General features: G+C 41.4%; 2 protein-coding genes across 4 annotated transcripts in view; both read right to left on the reverse strand.

Moving 5' to 3' along the window:
- Positions 1-4,370, reverse strand: part of LOC123990397 (cyclic nucleotide-gated cation channel beta-3-like) — a 39,922-nt gene extending 35,552 nt beyond the window's left edge. The window contains exons 1-3 of the mRNA XM_046290954.1: positions 4,242-4,370; positions 2,463-2,541; positions 821-950 (exon numbers count right to left, since the gene is read on the reverse strand). Of these exons, the coding sequence (XP_046146910.1) occupies positions 821-950; positions 2,463-2,541; positions 4,242-4,370 (338 nt within the window). The remainder of the gene's footprint in view (positions 1-820; positions 951-2,462; positions 2,542-4,241) is intronic.
- A 497-nt stretch (positions 4,371-4,867) lies between these two features.
- Positions 4,868-17,203, reverse strand: part of LOC123991162 (cyclic nucleotide-gated cation channel beta-3-like) — a 28,952-nt gene continuing 16,616 nt past the window's right edge. For all 3 annotated transcript variants that reach the window (XM_046292441.1, XM_046292442.1, XM_046292439.1), the window contains exons 12-18: positions 13,283-13,442; positions 12,832-12,929; positions 10,277-10,360; positions 6,918-7,036; positions 6,456-6,608; positions 6,014-6,158; positions 4,868-5,844 (exon numbers count right to left, since the gene is read on the reverse strand). In XM_046292441.1, coding sequence (XP_046148397.1) covers positions 5,818-5,844; positions 6,014-6,158; positions 6,456-6,608; positions 6,918-7,036; positions 10,277-10,360; positions 12,832-12,929; positions 13,283-13,442 — 786 coding nt within the window. In that variant the 3' untranslated portion in view covers positions 4,868-5,817. The remainder of the gene's footprint in view (positions 5,845-6,013; positions 6,159-6,455; positions 6,609-6,917; positions 7,037-10,276; positions 10,361-12,831; positions 12,930-13,282; positions 13,443-17,203) is intronic.

Below are 17,203 nucleotides of genomic sequence, written 5' to 3' on the forward strand. Positions count from 1 at the left end.
TCTGTATAGCCAGAAATAGTAGCAGGTGGGATTTCCGTTCTGTTTTTACTTGGCTGTACCTCAACAAGGAAATAGGATTTCAGCACAAGTCACACACACTGTATGTGAAATCAAGCCTTTACAGAAGCCAAATACAGAATAGAAGTTCTCTCAATCAAGACCGGCGACTATTCCACTGTAAAAGTTAGCCTACTTCCTTGAAGTCAGAAATTAGCTAGAGTACAGAGAGAAAGCAAAGAAAACCTTTTAAAATAAAACTTACACGTGAACTACCGCCACCCATCCCCTGACCTCCTTAAATCACAAATACCCATAATCCCATAATCTTATTCAGCTACTTTGGGAGTCATAAGCTGCAAGTCATTCTGTAGTGAGGAGGAAAAACATCAAGCCATCGCTAAGCAGCTGCCTGCAGACACAATATAGGCCTACACCGCACTAATAGTCTATTTGTAATCTTGCTTATGTTGTCCTTAGTACTGTAAACATGTAGACTATTGTCTTCCCACAAGCCACAGTCACTGCAGTTGTGGGAAGAGACTAGTCTACATGTTACTGTGCTGTGTACGGACAACACATGTATAAGCTTTTTACACGTTGTATTCGGCACGTGTCAAATAAAATGAGATTATTATTAACACATCTTATCTCAGTAGATGAACAGCCCCAGTATGAACTCTCTCTCACTCCCCATGTTCTCCCCGATCTCTTTAACAACTGTTATGTCCTACTACCCCTATTTGGCAGTTCCTGTGGGGTGTACTGGCTGAACTAATAGCCCATAGACAGTTTCACAGCCAGGTGTTATTCATGTTCTTACCCTTCAGCCCCATCAGCGGGTTTGTCCCCTTCTGCAGGTGCAGGTGCTGGGGCAGCGGCCGGGGCAGGGGCAGGGGCAGGAGCTGGGGCTGGGGCAGGGGCTGGGGCTGGGGCAGGGGCTGGGGCAGGATCTATGGGTAGTGTACAAAAGATAATATGAGCAAGTGGATCAGTGTAGAACGTGAGTAGAGACTGAAACTTAAGATAATAATAATATATGCCATTTTAGACCATACACTGAGTATACAGTGCCTTGCGAAAGTATTCGGCCCCCTTGAACTTTGCGACCTTTAGCCACATTTCAGGCTTCAAACATAAAGATATAAAACTGTATTTTTTTGTGAAGAATCAACAACAAGTGGGACACAATCATGAAGTGGAAAGACATTTATTGGATATTTCAAACTTTTTTAACAAATCAATCACCCTCTGAATGGCACACATACACAATCCATGTCTCAATTGTCTCGGCTTAAATATCCTTCTTTAACCTGTCCCCTCCTCTTCATCTACACTGATTGAAGTGGATTTAACAAGTGGCATCAATATGGGATCGTAGCTTTCACCTGGGCAGTATATGTCATGGAAAGAGCTTGCTTTGTATACTCAATATATATTACTTAGGGGAAAAAGGGGAAAAACAACATGACAACATCTGAAAGTAACGGAATTGGTTACTGCCATTACACACAAAAAGCTATCATAAATGAAGCATTTGTTGTTCTAGAATGCACTGAGTGTCAGTGTGTGTCTCTGAGATGTGGATTAGTGAAAGAGAAAAGGTGCCGAGGGAGTGGACATGTGTTGTTTCTGCTGCTGATGTATAGGAACAGACAGATGGACTAGGGAGCAGGCTGTCATGTGTGTCCTACTTCCCAAACCAGCACTCATGTCTCAACAACACAGGTAGATCAAACATTAGCTTATCTTTCACCTCAGCATTGAAATAGTTAACTGGAATGATATGATAAACAAACAATTTAATTATATCATGGAATCAAATTGAGTTGTTACTAAATAAAATAATTGAATGATATGATGGAGTAAAATGTAGTAAGTAGTAAGTTACTATCTTTGAATGAGAGCCTGAGAGAAAGGGAGGATATTGAAGAATCAGGGAGCCAAAGCTTCACATGTCACAATCACTTTGGGAGTTTGGGCCTTGTTAAATCAAATGTAGAGGTCTGCCAGATTCCCAGTGTAAGAAAAAGTATTTTTGGAATAATGTAATCAACAAAAAATGTTTTTTTTTGCAGTATACTCTGTTAGTTACGCAAAAATAAACTCAACTGGATCCCAAATCAAACATACGTTTTTTTTGCCAGAAACCTTCAACTTCTGCTTTGTTTTTGTTCTTTACTTGAAACCCAGCCCATTGTTATATATAGTACTGTTGGGTAAAATAAAGCTAAAGTTAATATACATCTCCTGGAGTTCCAGGAAATCCATAGACAAGAGGGTAGAATGAGACTTCGTTAATGTTGTGGCTGCAACATTTCTGGGTATGTGCCACAGCCAAAACGCCAACAATGAAAAGTCTTAATTCTGTCCCCTTGTGTTTGAGTATTATATGACACAAACTGAGCAAGTTCAATAGCATATAGAAGCAAGAGAAAATGCTAGATGAAAACAAACAAACTTGCCTGCTGGTTTAGCCTCCTCCTTCTTAGGTTCTTCCTCTTTCTTCTCCTCATCCTTTTTCTCTGCAGGCTTCTCCTCTTCCTGGGAAAACAATGCTGTTACCTCACTAAAAACAATAGCCAATATTCACCAACAGATTTCCCCTTTTATTCATTATTACCTGAACAGGCTAAACTGATCCTAGATCAGCACTCCTACTATTAGATATGGTCCAATGAGACATGAAGACAGGTGCCAAATAGCACCGAAGTGACACAGTTCAATTATTATTTTTTAAGGCCTGAGGCTTTTTGACCAGTCATATTCTTGAAGCTCAAGAAAGAAACACTTACCTTTCTAGTACATATGGAAATTAAAAAGGTTCATGAATTACTTTTTGGAGGGTTACTGTCAAAATGATTTATTACAACAACAAAAAAATAGGCATCGATGACAGGCGCATGGGCCCCCAGAGCTCGTGGGCCCTCCCACCTTGTGAGGTGTGCGGGGGTGTCCGGTATGCCAGTACTCATAAGTATGATGCTGTGGAAACAATTAAGTGTATCCCATCTCACAAAATCAAACTATTATTTTTTTCGGAGGGCTTGGGTTCTTCATTCAATGCCCAGGATGCACTTGGAGGGACAGGGGCAGAATCCATGTTGGAAATAAAGTGTATGAAAACTCATGGCTTGTAGACAGTACATCTGTCTAACTCCAAAGTGAGCATTTTCTTACTTTGGAGTCTATGATAGATTAATGTTTTTTGTCTTATTAACAAACATCTTAATCATATCCTAAGAAAAGGATGATCCAATAATTAAATCAGTGAAAATCCTCTCGGTGTCTTTCATACATGAACTCCCTCCTCCTCTTCAATAACAAACACTTTCTATAAGAGTCTTTCCAGACTGAGGCCAATTACTCAGGCCACTGACGGCCGAAACGTTACAATTTGAACTTTAACTCGATAAATAATCAATTATTTAATTGTGAGCAAGAGTCACACATATTCCTTCTAAACGCCATTATGATGTTTGGTTACACCTCATCTCATGTTGGTTGACAACTTCTTCTCCTCTACAAAGGCCAATTACTCAGCCTGAAACCCAGGCTATAAGTGCTTCTCAACCCTAGTGCTATGCTATACTGTTGATAGGAGGTATTTGAGATAGCTTGGTTTCAATGCTTCAGAGTCCAGCCTGTTTCAACCTGAGGCTTTCCCTAATCCGACTGACTCAGCTGACATGGTTTGCTGTCCAGTCCATCTCACCATCTCATGAGTCACTGGCCAGTGTCACAATCACTGAGAGATACTGTTGAATCTAATATTAATTTAGAACATGACATTTTGTCCACTTTAAAGGGGCCATCTGGGATTCAAACAACAGCAGACTGGATGCCCCACCACTTTTTTGGTAAAGAGCAAGCATTATAAAATATAAAGACAAAATACTGTTTCGAGCAATTTGTCATGGGATAAGGTTAATTAGTCAAACCGTATGTTGACTGTATATGTCAACCATATTATATTACATCTTTAGGGCCATTTCATCCTGTGTACAGTTTAAGACATTCAGAAACAATCCTAAACAACATTTACATACATCAATAACAGCCAGTCATTATACTAAAGTCCCACAATATCTATATAATCAGTGGTAATAATATAGGCAGTGTTTATTCAACCGCTCTAAAAATGAATACATTTCTACCCCTATGTCTAAGTATTCATCCTGCCGGAAAACACTTTCAATGATATATCCCGCTGTAGTGTTTAGGAAAGAGAGGCGATGCCTTACCTTTGCTGGAGGTGCTGGGGCAGGAGCAGGAGCTGGTGCGGGGGCAGGAGCCGTGGCAGGAGCAGCAGTGGCATCCGGCTTCGGAGGTGGCTCGGGTACCGAGAACAGTGCTTTGAGCTTGCCAAACATGGTGGTTGTTTGGCTAGTGGGCAGTGTGAGCAACAGAGAACCCGGCGAGCCTATCCAGGGTAACAGATCTGATCCTTAGATTCTCTCGTCTGTCTAACTAACTGTCTAACCCTGAATGCCTGACAGTCGGAGCGACAGCCTGCCTCAGGTAATTAATCTCCAGTTCCATGAATTCCTTCATAGGAACTCCCCCTCTGCTCTTCACACTTCTCCACTCTTCCTATGGGATGGGTCAACAAAGAGCAGCTATCACTGCCACCTATGGCTGCTTCACGTCTCCAACACTCTTCCTGTGACGTTGGACTGTTTGGTAAATGTACTCTACTCAAAGGTGTTGAATGAGCAGCAACTCTACCGTAGGAGGCCATTTTGTTTCTTGTCCATGGCTGCAGCAATCTTGACAGTAGGTTTGGATAATTGACAATGAATTCAAATCAATGAATTGATCAATCAGAGAAGTCCAAGAGTTGATCAACAAACTTCAAACAAGTTTAACACCAGATTCAGGTACATTTCTTTAATACACAATAGTAAAGTAGCAATAGAATAATTGCACCGTGACTCTTAGGTAGGGGCTAAACTCAGCTATGTTAAAGTGAATATAGTATTTGGGTTATTCTTAGCTTCACTGGCTACCGTGTGTTAAAGCTGGGGACAGATACAGAGAGGAGACCACTTACTTAATTAAACATCACAATGTCCCGCCCCTTTCCTAGCTAAGACTTCAAAATGTCCCACCCCTTTCCTAGCTAAGACTTCAAAATGTCCCACCCTGGATAAGGGGGTTATTGGACTGAGATCTCCATGGTTGGCTTGCTTTCACATTCAACTACTATTCAACACAACACATAAATAGATCACGAAGAAGAATATGATACTATGGAACTGATGCAGTTGTTAGTAAATGAGAATGTATTTATTTAGGTAAATGTGTATCTTACAAAGCAGACAGATCGTCTTAAATGTCACTTAAGTAGCTTGTTTCGTAGCTGAACTGTTACTCACCCGTTACACGGAAAAATAAATCCTTTGATTGGCACTGCATCCATAACTGTCACCACAAACTACATGAGTTGTGTATTGGCAAATATAAATCGTCATTGGTCACAAAAATAACAGTTTCTAAACCTGAAATATAGTTGATAATTGATATGAAAAGAAAAATGATCAAAATGCTTCTAGAAATATTCATTTTTTCCACTTTGTCTTTTCTTTAATTATTGCACATCTTAATAAAGTTTTTGAAAGATTAAACAATTCTAAACGATAATATGCGAGAGGGTAGTTGTATCCCTCTTACACAAATCCCTCAAAATAGTGTTCTGTACACACACTCACATACTGTTCATTTAGCTGTGAGTAAAGAGGGGATTGAACAATAATGCACTGTAAATTCACCACAAAAGTAATACATATGAGAAACGATGCAGATGATACGATGATATTCTCAATCTTTATGATTTTGAGTGGCATGCTACAAGAGAAAGAAAACCACAACACAGTACAGTAGATTACAAACCAGCTCGAGCCACTAACAGTATTTATAATAGTTGCCTTGTACATTATCAACTGTAAACTGAACATATACGGTACATGACTGTTGTTAACAACAGGTCAAAGTGAGAGTAAGGGATGTTTCTTACCTTGAGTTTCTCCAAAAAGCCTTTGCTGCCCCCTAAGACACGCAGCATTTTAGGAGTGGGGGGTTTGGGTCCGAACAGCGCCAGTCCTTTCTTTTTATCTTCAACAGCCTTAGCAGCAGCTGGACCCTTAGCCTTCATCAGTTTCCTTGGAAAATAATGAGTCAAAAAGGAGTCAAGTATATCTCCATTACATGACAACATTTTATTTGAATAGTCCATCTATAGCTCAATAAACTATAAATAGAGTTTGATGAGCTATTACAGTATAGATGGATTATCCAGATACATATTTGTATTGATAAAGGTTAGCAGGGAAGCAGTATTCTTTAGCATTTTAAATGTTTCCCCTACAAGAGACTACTACTACTAACTAATTATCTTAGATTAAAACTAGGAACTAATCCAATGCAGTACCAATAATACAGCCAATCTCCTCTCTTACTTTCCTTTCCTGGCTAGAACCTTCTGAGCCATTGGGTAGTGGACCAGAATTTCAAAGAGATCCTTCTTTTCCAGGACGGACAGGTTAGCAAAGCCGTGAGCTTTGACATTAGCCGTCCTCCTGTTCCCGCCATCTTTAGACGATTGCAACAGACTGTTGAAGAAAAACACTCCAATTGTATAACATAAATTCACAACAAGCCTCTTGGTGTTGGCTACACCATCTCTGCTTCCGAAATGGCAGCCTATTTCCTACATAGTGCACAACTTGCAGTACAGCGCCCTTAACCACTGCAACCCGGGAGGCCGATAGTGCACTACTTTTGATTAGAGTGCATAGAGGATTACTTTTTAACAGAGCCTTATTATATGGGCCCTGGTCAAATAGTGCACTGTAGGAAATAGTGTGCCATTTCAGATGCAGCCCGTTGTTTCATGTTCACAGGAGAGCTCTGTTCTGTACCTGATTTCTCCAAACACACAGCCGGCCTTCAGTGTAACGAACACGATGGAGTTATCTGGTCCACCAACCACCTGTACTGCTCCAGACTTGATTATGTACATCTCTTTGCCAATATCTCCCTACGGGATAAGATAGTTGGATAGATGCTATAGATGTACAGTACCTTCAGAAAGTATTCACACCCCATTATGTACAGTGCCTTCAGAAATGATTCACACCCCTTGACTTTTTCCACATTTTGTTGTGTTACAGCTTGAATTGAAAATATATTTTAAAATCTGATCAATTACAGTCTTCTGTTAATGAATTATTATTACCGCATCAGTACTCATTACTGAACGTCGCAAACCCTTGGAGACCTGCACGAACCCTAGCCTAAATCATGAATCAGCGATATACAAATTGGCATAATTATTTATTTACTAAGTAACTAAATAATCACACAGAATTAGATAACAAACAAACATTAGATATTTGGGTTACTACATGATACAAAGACAAAGTCTCTAGCGGACGAAGCCGATATGACGGCTTGGTAGACAAAGGAAAGGGGGTGGGGACTGAGAAAGAGCAGGCAAGGAAAAATGGATTCACTATACACAGTCTATAATTATATTAATTGAAATGATAATCCTTTGCACCTTTTTCGGGAATAATTGCAATGTATATATTTACGCCCGTATGCCGTTGCTGTCTTCTCTGTTGGATTCACCGGTCCGTCTGCTGGAGAGTCAGTTCATCAGAGAGTCTCTGGTTAACTTCCCCAGAAGTCACAATGTTCTTTGTGGTTGTAGCTTTCTCCGCAGCTCTGGATAGTGTCTGTTATAATGGATACGTCAGGCCTACCGTTGGTCGTTGCTTAGAATAGATAGTTCCGCGGTTGTCAGTATTCTCGTACTAGACTTCGGAAGTCTAACGTTTACATACACCTTAGCCAAATACATTTAAACTCCGTTTTTCACAATTCCTGACTTCTAATCCAAGTCTTAGTCTTAGGTCAGTAGGTCACCACTTTGTTTTAAGAATGTCAAATCTCAGAATAATAGTAAAGAGAATGATTTATTTGAGCATTTCTTTCTTTCATCACATTCCCAGTGGTCAGAAGTTTACATACAGTCAATTAGTATTTGGTAGCATTGCCTTTAAATTGCTTAACTTGGGTCAAACTTTTCGGGTAGCCTCCCACAAGCTTCCCACAATAAGTTGGATGAATTTTGGCCCATTCCTCCTGACAGAGCTGGTGTAACTGAGTCAGGTTTGTAGGCCTCTTTGCTCGCACACACTTTTTCAGTTCTGCCCACACATTTTCTATAGGGTTGAGGTCAGGGCTTTGTGATGGCCACTCCAAAACCTTGACTGTGTTGTCCTTAAGCCATTTTGCCACAACTTTGGAAGTATGCTAGGGAAGACTTCAATATATCCACATAATTTTAGTCCCTCATGATGCCATCTATTTTGTGAAGTGCACCAGTCCCTCCTGCAGCAAAGCACCCCCACAACATGATGCTGCCACCCCCGTGCTTCACGGTTGGGATGGTGTTCTTCGGCTTGCAAGCATCCCCCTTTCTCCTACAAACATAACAATGGTCATTATGGCCAAACAGTTCTATTTTTGTTTCATCAGACCAGAGGACATTTCTCCAAAAAGTACGATCTTTGTCCCCATGTGCAGTTGCAAACCGTAGTCTGTCTTTTTTATGGCAGTTTTGGAGCTGTGGCTTCTTCCTTGCTGAGTGCCCTTTCAGGACTCGTTTTACTGTGGATATAGATACTTTTATACCTGTTTCCTTCAGTATCTTCACAAGGTCCTTTGCTGTTGTTCTGGAATTGATAAGCACTTTTCACACCAAAGTACGTTCATCTCTAGGAGACAGAATGAGTCTCCTTCCTGAGCGGTATGACGGCTGCGTGGTCCCATGGTGTTTATACTTGCGTACTATTGTTTGTACAGATGAACGTGGTACCTTCAGGCATTTGGAAATTGCTTGAAGGTAGGTCTACAATTTTTTTTCTGAGGTCTTGGCTGATTTCTTTAGATCTTCCCATTATGTCATTCAAAGAGGCACTGAGTTTGAAGGTAGGCCTTGAAATACATCCACAGGTACACCTCCAATTGACTCAAATGATGTCAATTAGCCTATCAGAAGCTTCTAAAGCCATGATATTATTTTCTGGAATGTTCCAAGCTGTTTCAAGGCACAGTCAACTTAGTCTATGTAAACTTCTGACCCACTAGAATTGTGATACAGTGAATTATAAGTGAAATAGTCTGTCTGTAAACAATTGTTGGAAAAATGACTTGTGTCATGCACAAAGTAGCTGTCCTAACCGACTTGCCAAAACTATAGTTTGTTAACGAGAAATTTGTGTGGTTGAAAAACGAGTTATAATGACTCCTACCTAAGTGTATGTAAACGTCCGACTTCAACTGTAATTTCTCGCTTCAGACTAGTAATTATACACGTCTAGGAAATTCTGTAGTGATCGATAGTCTCAGAGTTGAACCATTTCCAGCCGTGTAGCCAAATCTACAGCTGCATCGTCTACGTGGCCTGTAGAAGTGTAGCCCTTCCAACGTGGGGACTGTACACTTTAAGAGATACAGTTATGTGTGTTTCCTGTCCTTCATTAGGTCACCAAATGAAACACACTCCACATGACTGTCCCTTAAGTGTCCACGGACCATTCCCACATTCTCAAAAATAGAAACATCATTATTAAATATTTTGATGGCCAAGGGTCTCTCTGTGTTCTAGTTTACATTCCAACCTCGAACACTACAGAGCATAGGGACAGCGTATTTTATGACTGACCATAAAGCAGTCTACTTTCCGCTCTCCCCCTCTATGAGAGAGAGCATGCTGTAGAGCGGACCCCCCTGTAACCTGATCCTTCAGATCGTCACAGGAGAGTTATGACAATTGTCACATAATAAGTTGCATGAATTCACTCTGTGTGCAATAATAGTGGAATAAATCAAGGGGTATGAATACTTTCTGAAGGCACTGTACATCTCTTTTAACATTATCTCCCTATGGGGAACCAAATATACACACATATAGATGATTTTAAAAAGCTGAGTATACTGCATGTCTTTACCAATATTACCCTATGCGGACGAAATAGTGTGAGCTGACCACATTTAACAGTTCCTTTATAGACTACATGAAACAGCTAATTCCATGACCGCGTCTCTCTCTATCACCCCTTTTTTGTTTATCTCTCTCTCTCTCCCTCTCTCCCTCTACGTAATTTCACCTCCAGCGATGACAGGATTATGTTTGACATGGTCAAGGAAGTGCTTAGGTAGCAGCAGATAGAGAAGGTAGTCAATAAAACACACTCACACACAAACTCACCTTCTGCACCACAAAGTCCCCAGGTAGATATATAATAGACTTAAGCCTCAGCAACATGTCTACCAACATCTGGTTATCACAACCCTGAGGAAATACAATTCAACATCATAGACTAAAGCATCACAAGGTATTACATGTACACATTTCTGTGAGGTTGATTAAAGGAACATTCAAGATATGATGCAAAATGCATCATACTGGCTGTATTTCTGTACTTTGAAAGTGATGTATCTTGAAAATTTGATCGCTGACATGCAAAAAAATTTGGGCCTATATCAACAATGGCCTAATGAAACAAATACCGAAATATAGTTTTTGGGTGGAGTTTTCCTTTAAGTAATGTTTGTCTGTGCTTTTTGTAAGTGTGTGTGTGTGCGTGTTAGTGATGCGCGGGTTGACTCATATCCTGGCGGGTTTAGGGTCATGAAATATTGTATGGATAAAGGGCGGGTGGGTTGCAGCCGGGCGGTTTGAATAAAGAGAAAACAATACCTTAAAAAATCCATAAATGTATAATTCTTGTGCAATTTATGTCTATAGGCTACATTTAGGTTTTCCTTGAATTAATATAGGCTATCTGGCATTAGTGTGTAAGCCTAATGCTTGATGTCCACCAGATGCATTTTGTTTGTTTTGCTGGCCCCGCATTTTCAGTACTTGACCTATGTGCTTTGCTTTTCATCTTGCTAAAAGCTAGCTGGTTGGAGTCTGTGTTTGCACTTCTGTTTGTACCACCGCATGGTAAAGCAACGAATGAGCTGAAAATATTGAACACGTGGTACACAGAACGCACCACGGCACCCCTAACATAGTGTTGCAGACTGCTCCATTGGCAATGAATGACTTCCAACTGAATGCAAAGTGTATGATGTATCTGGTGGACATGAGGCACTCGTTCTAAGGCCTAACTGTACTGTACATGAGCCAAATACACTACACGCCCAATGCTTTTGGGAACAGGCAGAAAAAATACATATCAATCCACAGAGGCAATAACGAAAATGTCATAGTTTAATTCAATAAGTGAAAAGCTGCAAAATGGAGTGTTGAAAACAAAGAGAAGAGAGGGCCAAAAAAGTAATGTTTGGGAAAGATTTGGTGAAGTGGTAAAAGAGGATGATAGAAGTGCTTGCTATGTTATTTGTGATGATTGTGAGGTGCTATATAAAATCTACAATAACAAGATGGGGACTTAAAATCAGCCAGGTCACCAGTGATACAAGTCAGTATTCGACGTACATCCATTTCGGAGTATGTCAGGAGATGACGTGGATACCGGCCACTAGGGGCAACAGCGAGAGCTGTTACGTTCAAGTAGGTGGTGGCAGATGGGGATGGCAGATGGGCGTAAGTATTTGCCTCGGATTCCAAATGTTGCACGTTTGAATCCAGCGATAGAAAGTTGATTTTTACATTTGAGTTTTAAGCCTATCCCAAACCTTAACCATTCAAAGTTAATGCCTAACCGTAAGAATTTGGAGTTAATGCCTGAACTTAACCCTAACCTTAAACATTCAGAGTTAATGTCTAAACTTAACCTTAAACACTAGGAAATTTGATGTTTGGAACAACTTTGAAATGTGACATTTGAGAGAAACATGGATGAACGTCTAATTCTGAAGTGAGACTGTGAGAGGTGGTAGCTTCAAATAGGCCTAGGGCACATCAAGGGAACCGTAGCCTACTGTTCAGATGGTCTAAATGGAAACTGAAATCTGGACACTGACTGTAGGTCTATAACCTCTCACACAGCCTTAATATTAACTACTGCAGAATTAAGTATGTCTTGTATTAAAATTATACACCAAATGTAGGGTAAATGTTGACTTGGGAACAGGAGTGGAGTGATTTCTTTCTTTCACCATCTTGAGAGAATGTGAACTCGCAGTTAGATACTGTCTGTAGTGGTGCTATCTTTATCAGCATCATAAAAGCTGATAGTATTTCAACCACATAAAATATGCATCCAATCCAACCTGAAATATTACCAGAAACATGTTGGGTCGTTTTTACAGCTTTCTATGTCCTTACAACTGGTCAAATATTTGTCATTTGGAAATTTTGCACAGAAAATATTTCCAGTCAAAAAATGTATTGCATTTTATCACAGGTCCCTAAACGTCTTTGTTCCGCGAAAGAAGCAGAGATGACAGAGATAACTTTATCGATGTCAACACTACACTACCACTACAATAGACACTGAATCATTCATTGTATCGATCTATGATATTATTCTGGTGAGCAAGGGTTTATTTAGTTTTCTAGGGCAACATATAAGGTCAAAAGAAAAGCTACATGTATCTAACTATAGACAAGTTGACTAACAAATAGCCTACAAAAAAATATTGGAATTTATAAACAGAAATATATCTAAATCAGGACCAAAACAATCCTGCACCCCCTTTCAAAAAATAATTCCGCAGTCTCTGACTGTAGCCTATAGCGCATGTTCTATATTAGCAGGTTAGGGTCGGGTTAGGGCCTCAGCTCTTCACTTTATCACATAGCGGACTCACGCACCACTAGTGTGCTTGCATACGTGCTTTCGTGTGTACCTTAAATAGATCAATTTTCTGGAAGGTAGCCAGGTTGATGTCAACAGCAATGGCTGTCCTCATGACGAGAGGCATCTGCTCCAGCAGCTCAGACTCATCTAAAGGCAGGCAAGATGAACCATAAATACACAGGTAATTACGGATGTCTTATCGAACAGAACTCGTATTCACTTAGACCTGAGCCTCTGTTAAAGGTAGACTCGGCGATATGATGTAGATGCAGAAAGTAAACGGCATAGTGGGTCAATTTCTGGGACAACTAAGAGCGAGGCGTGCACAGATACTGTGGGAGAGCGAAGTGTTGCATCTCGCTCATCTCACTGTTTCTGGTGCTGCTCCTGGCAACGTCATTTTGTAGAGTCTACCTTTAATGCTTGAAGTAAAATATTGAGGTTGCGTCTAAAATAGGGAATAGAGTGCTACTTGAGACGCAGCCTGAGAGTTTCCTTACCCAGCATGCCCTGGGCGTCCCAGGTGTAGTTGTACCAGGTGCGTATTCTGTTCTGGCATATTTTGGGGATGTTATTTGACACCATATAATACACAGTGTTGTCCATGGAGGCACGAAAGTAGGTCTGGCCTGTGGTGGCAGCCCCAATGACATCTCTCATCTGGAATGGATCATATTAGACACATAAGTCAACTGGGCTCAAGTTCAATTTATATTCATAGGTCCATTTGTTACAAGTTGGTTGTCAGCAAAATTACAGGTAAATATATATTTTTTTACAAACCCCCACCCCCGCGCGCACACACCAACTTGAAACAAATGTAATAAGTGACATTTACAATATATCAAATAAACATGTCACAGGAATTCCAAGCTAAATATAGGTCAGTGAGGCTGGTCAGAAGGATAAAATCATATTTGATTCATTACCAATCCACCACCTTGACTACTTACCTGCATTTCTACAGGTTTATAATCTACTAAACTCAGCAAAAAAAAGAAATGTCCCTTTTTCAGGACCCTGTTTTTCAAAGATAATTTGTAAAAATCCAAATAACTTCACAGATCTTCATTGTAAAAGGTTTAACACTGTTTCCCATGCTTGTTCAATGAACCTTAAACAAATAATGAACATGCACCTGTGGAACAGTTGTTAAGACACAACAGCTTACAGACAGTAGGCAATTAAGGTCACAGTTATGAGAACTTAGGACACTAAAGAGGCCTTTCTACTGACTCTGAAAAACACCGAAAGAAAAATGCCCAGGGTCCCAGCTCATCTGCGTGAACGTGCCTTAGGCATGCTGCAAGGAGGCATGAGGACTGCAGTGGCCAGGGCAATAAATTGCAATGTCCGTACTGTGAGATGCCTGAGACAGCACTACAGGGAGACAGGACGGACAGCTGATCGTCCTCGCAGTGGCAGACCACGTGTAACAACACCTGCACAGGATCGGTACATCCGAACATCAGACCTGCCGGACATTTACAGGATGGCAATAACAACTGCACGAGTTACACCAGCAATGCACAATCACTCCATCAGTGCCCAGACTGTCCTCAATAGGCTGAGAGAGGCTGTACTGTGGGCTTGTAGGCCTGTTGTAAGGCAGGTCCTCACCAGACATCACCGGCAACGACGTTACCTATGGTCACAAACCCACCATCGCTGAACCAGACAGGACTGGCAAAAAGTGCTCTTCACTGACGAGTCGTGATTTTGTTTCACCAGTGGTGATGGTCGGATTCGCGTTCATCGTCAAAGGAATGAGCGTTACACCGAGGCCTGTACTCTGGAGCGGGATCGAGGTGGAGGGTCTGTCATGGTCTGGGGCGGTGTGTCATAGCATCATCGGACTGAGCTTGTTGTCATTGCAGGCAATCTCAACGCTGTGCGTTACAGGGAAGACATCCTCCTCCCTCATGTGGTACCCTAACTGCAGGCTCATCCTGACATGACCCTCCAGCATGACAATGCCAACAGCGATACTGCTCGTTCTGTGTGTGATTTCCTGCAAGACAAGAATATCAGTGTTCTGCCATGGCAAGCGACGAGCCCGGATCTCAATCGCATTGAGCACTCCTGGGACCTGTTGGATCGGAGAGTGAGGGCTAGGGCCATTCCCCCCAGAAATGTCCGGGAACTTGCAGGTGCCTTGGTGGAAAAGTGGGGTAACAAGAACTGGCAAATCTGGTGCAGTCCATGAGGAGGAGATGCACTGCAGTACTAAATGTAGCTGGTGGCCACACCAGATACTGACCGTTACTTTTGATTTTGACTCCCCTTTTGTTCAGGGACACATTATACCATTTATGTTAGTCACATGTCTGTGGAACTTGTTCAGTTTATGTTTCAGTTGTTGAATCTTGTTATGTTCATACAAATATTTACACATGTTAAGTTTGCTGAAAATTAAAGTAGTTGACAGTGAGAGGACATTCCTTTTTTTGCTGAGTTTATATCTATATCCGTCTGGATAGATCAGAGTCCGGAGACTGAGGTGGCTATGGGCCAGGGAAATAACGCTATTATCAAACATCTTCTTTTGTTCACTTAAACAGGTTGAGTCTAATCCTGGACTAAACGGCACCTTCAACACAACAGTGAGATTGCTTTTTAGTCAAGGACTAGGCTTAATCTGTATCCAGGAAACTGAGTTACTTTCGTAACCCCAGTTCTCTGATATAATGAGTGAGATATCTCACATATGGGATTGACCTGAATCTCAGAAGCTCAAAGAATCAATTGCACACATTTGTTGGAGACAGACAGGTCGAGTGGCAAATGAGGTGAGCCCCTCCCCTCACAATAAGGAGCAACTCGCCCGCCCTCTAGTCATTTTCAAGCATTCCGAACTTCCTCACACTCTTGCGAGTAGGGGAATGCGGTGAGATATCTCACCTATAATATTAGAGAACCGGTGTTACGAAAGTAACCTTGAGTTCTCTTTCAAAAATCCCACATATCTCACATGTGGGATTTTGGCCAACTCCCGTATCGCAAGCATGCTCTCCAAAGCCAGGTAGTCTCGACATATCAACCCTCAAAGGCCACGATACTGAGGACAATATGCGCCAAAGAAGGTACAATGATGTCTAACTGGTAGAACCTCATAAAAGTATGAGGGGATACCCAACAAGCCACATCGCAAATCTCCTGTAAGGAGATGCCTTGAACAATTCCCAAGAGGTAAACATACCTCTGGAGTGAGCCCTCAGACTCTCTGCAGACTGTAAGCCCTTGCTATTTTAGGCCAATATAATAGCTTCCACAATCCAATGTGATAACCGTTGACAAGAGAGGGGCCTCCTTGCAAGGAGGTGCCCAGGACACAAAGAGTTGGTCGCTTTTGTGCAAAGCTCTTGTTCTATCCAAGTATACATGTAATGTACGTACTGGTCACAAATTATGGATATGCTCTTCTTCCGTAGAAGTGAAGGGTGGCGGGTGTAAAGCCAAGGTCGCTGACCTTAGGCATAAAGACAAGGTTGGGCAACAAAGAAACCTTGGAAAAGCCCGGGGCAAACTGTAGACACGAATAGTGAGCTGACTCACTCACTTTGCGGACATAAAGGCGACCAGTAAACCAGTCAGCGCTTTCCAGCGGCTCGTGAAATAGCCAAAAGATGGAGCAAAGGCTTTGATACAGGAGGTAAGTGGACTGCCCCTTCATGAAACAATAACGAGGTGTGTTTTCCCACTGTTATTGTTAAAACCTATATGACAGGCCGAGATAGCAGCTAGATAGACATTAACAGTGGGGAATGCCTTCCCACTGTCAAAGATCGGCAAAGAATCCAGCTACGAACTGGTCCGTTTGGTACAATTTTGTGAAACTCATGGGAGACAATACGGCCACATTACCATAACGCTGTTTATACAATAGCCTCAGATATGAGGCTTACATCTAATTGTTGTTTAAGATGAATGAGTGAGGATGATACTGTTTGTGAAATTGTGTAATGTGATTTTGGACTGTTTAATGAAGGAAACTCAAATTCCCTTTGGAGTTTAACTAAATCAGAGGACCCCCCATGAGCACAGTTATGGTCTGGCGTCCTGGGACAGGCCCCTTTCTGCTCTTCCGAATAAAACCCCCACCTTGAGAATTTCTCAACAGACCATGTTTCTCTCAATTTACGAGAGGACAAAGGTTGCAGACCAGCTTACCTCGATAACGAGAGGGCCAAGGTTTGAGAGGAGACCATAAACCTAAGATTTGAGTAGATGGCTGAATCTTTTAACTATACCACGTGGTTAAACTCTTAGACTATCGATACCGACAGAATAAGAACAAGTATTTGATATTAATTACTAGTCTGCAGCTAGGAATTCGGTATCATTGAACGTGAAGACAGACAACCGCCGAAACATCTATTCTATAACGACATGAATGAATGTCACTCTGAACTATCCATTCT

This window comes from Oncorhynchus gorbuscha, linkage group LG12 (genome assembly GCF_021184085.1).
Source record: "Oncorhynchus gorbuscha isolate QuinsamMale2020 ecotype Even-year linkage group LG12, OgorEven_v1.0, whole genome shotgun sequence".
NCBI lineage: Eukaryota > Metazoa > Chordata > Actinopteri > Salmoniformes > Salmonidae > Oncorhynchus > Oncorhynchus gorbuscha.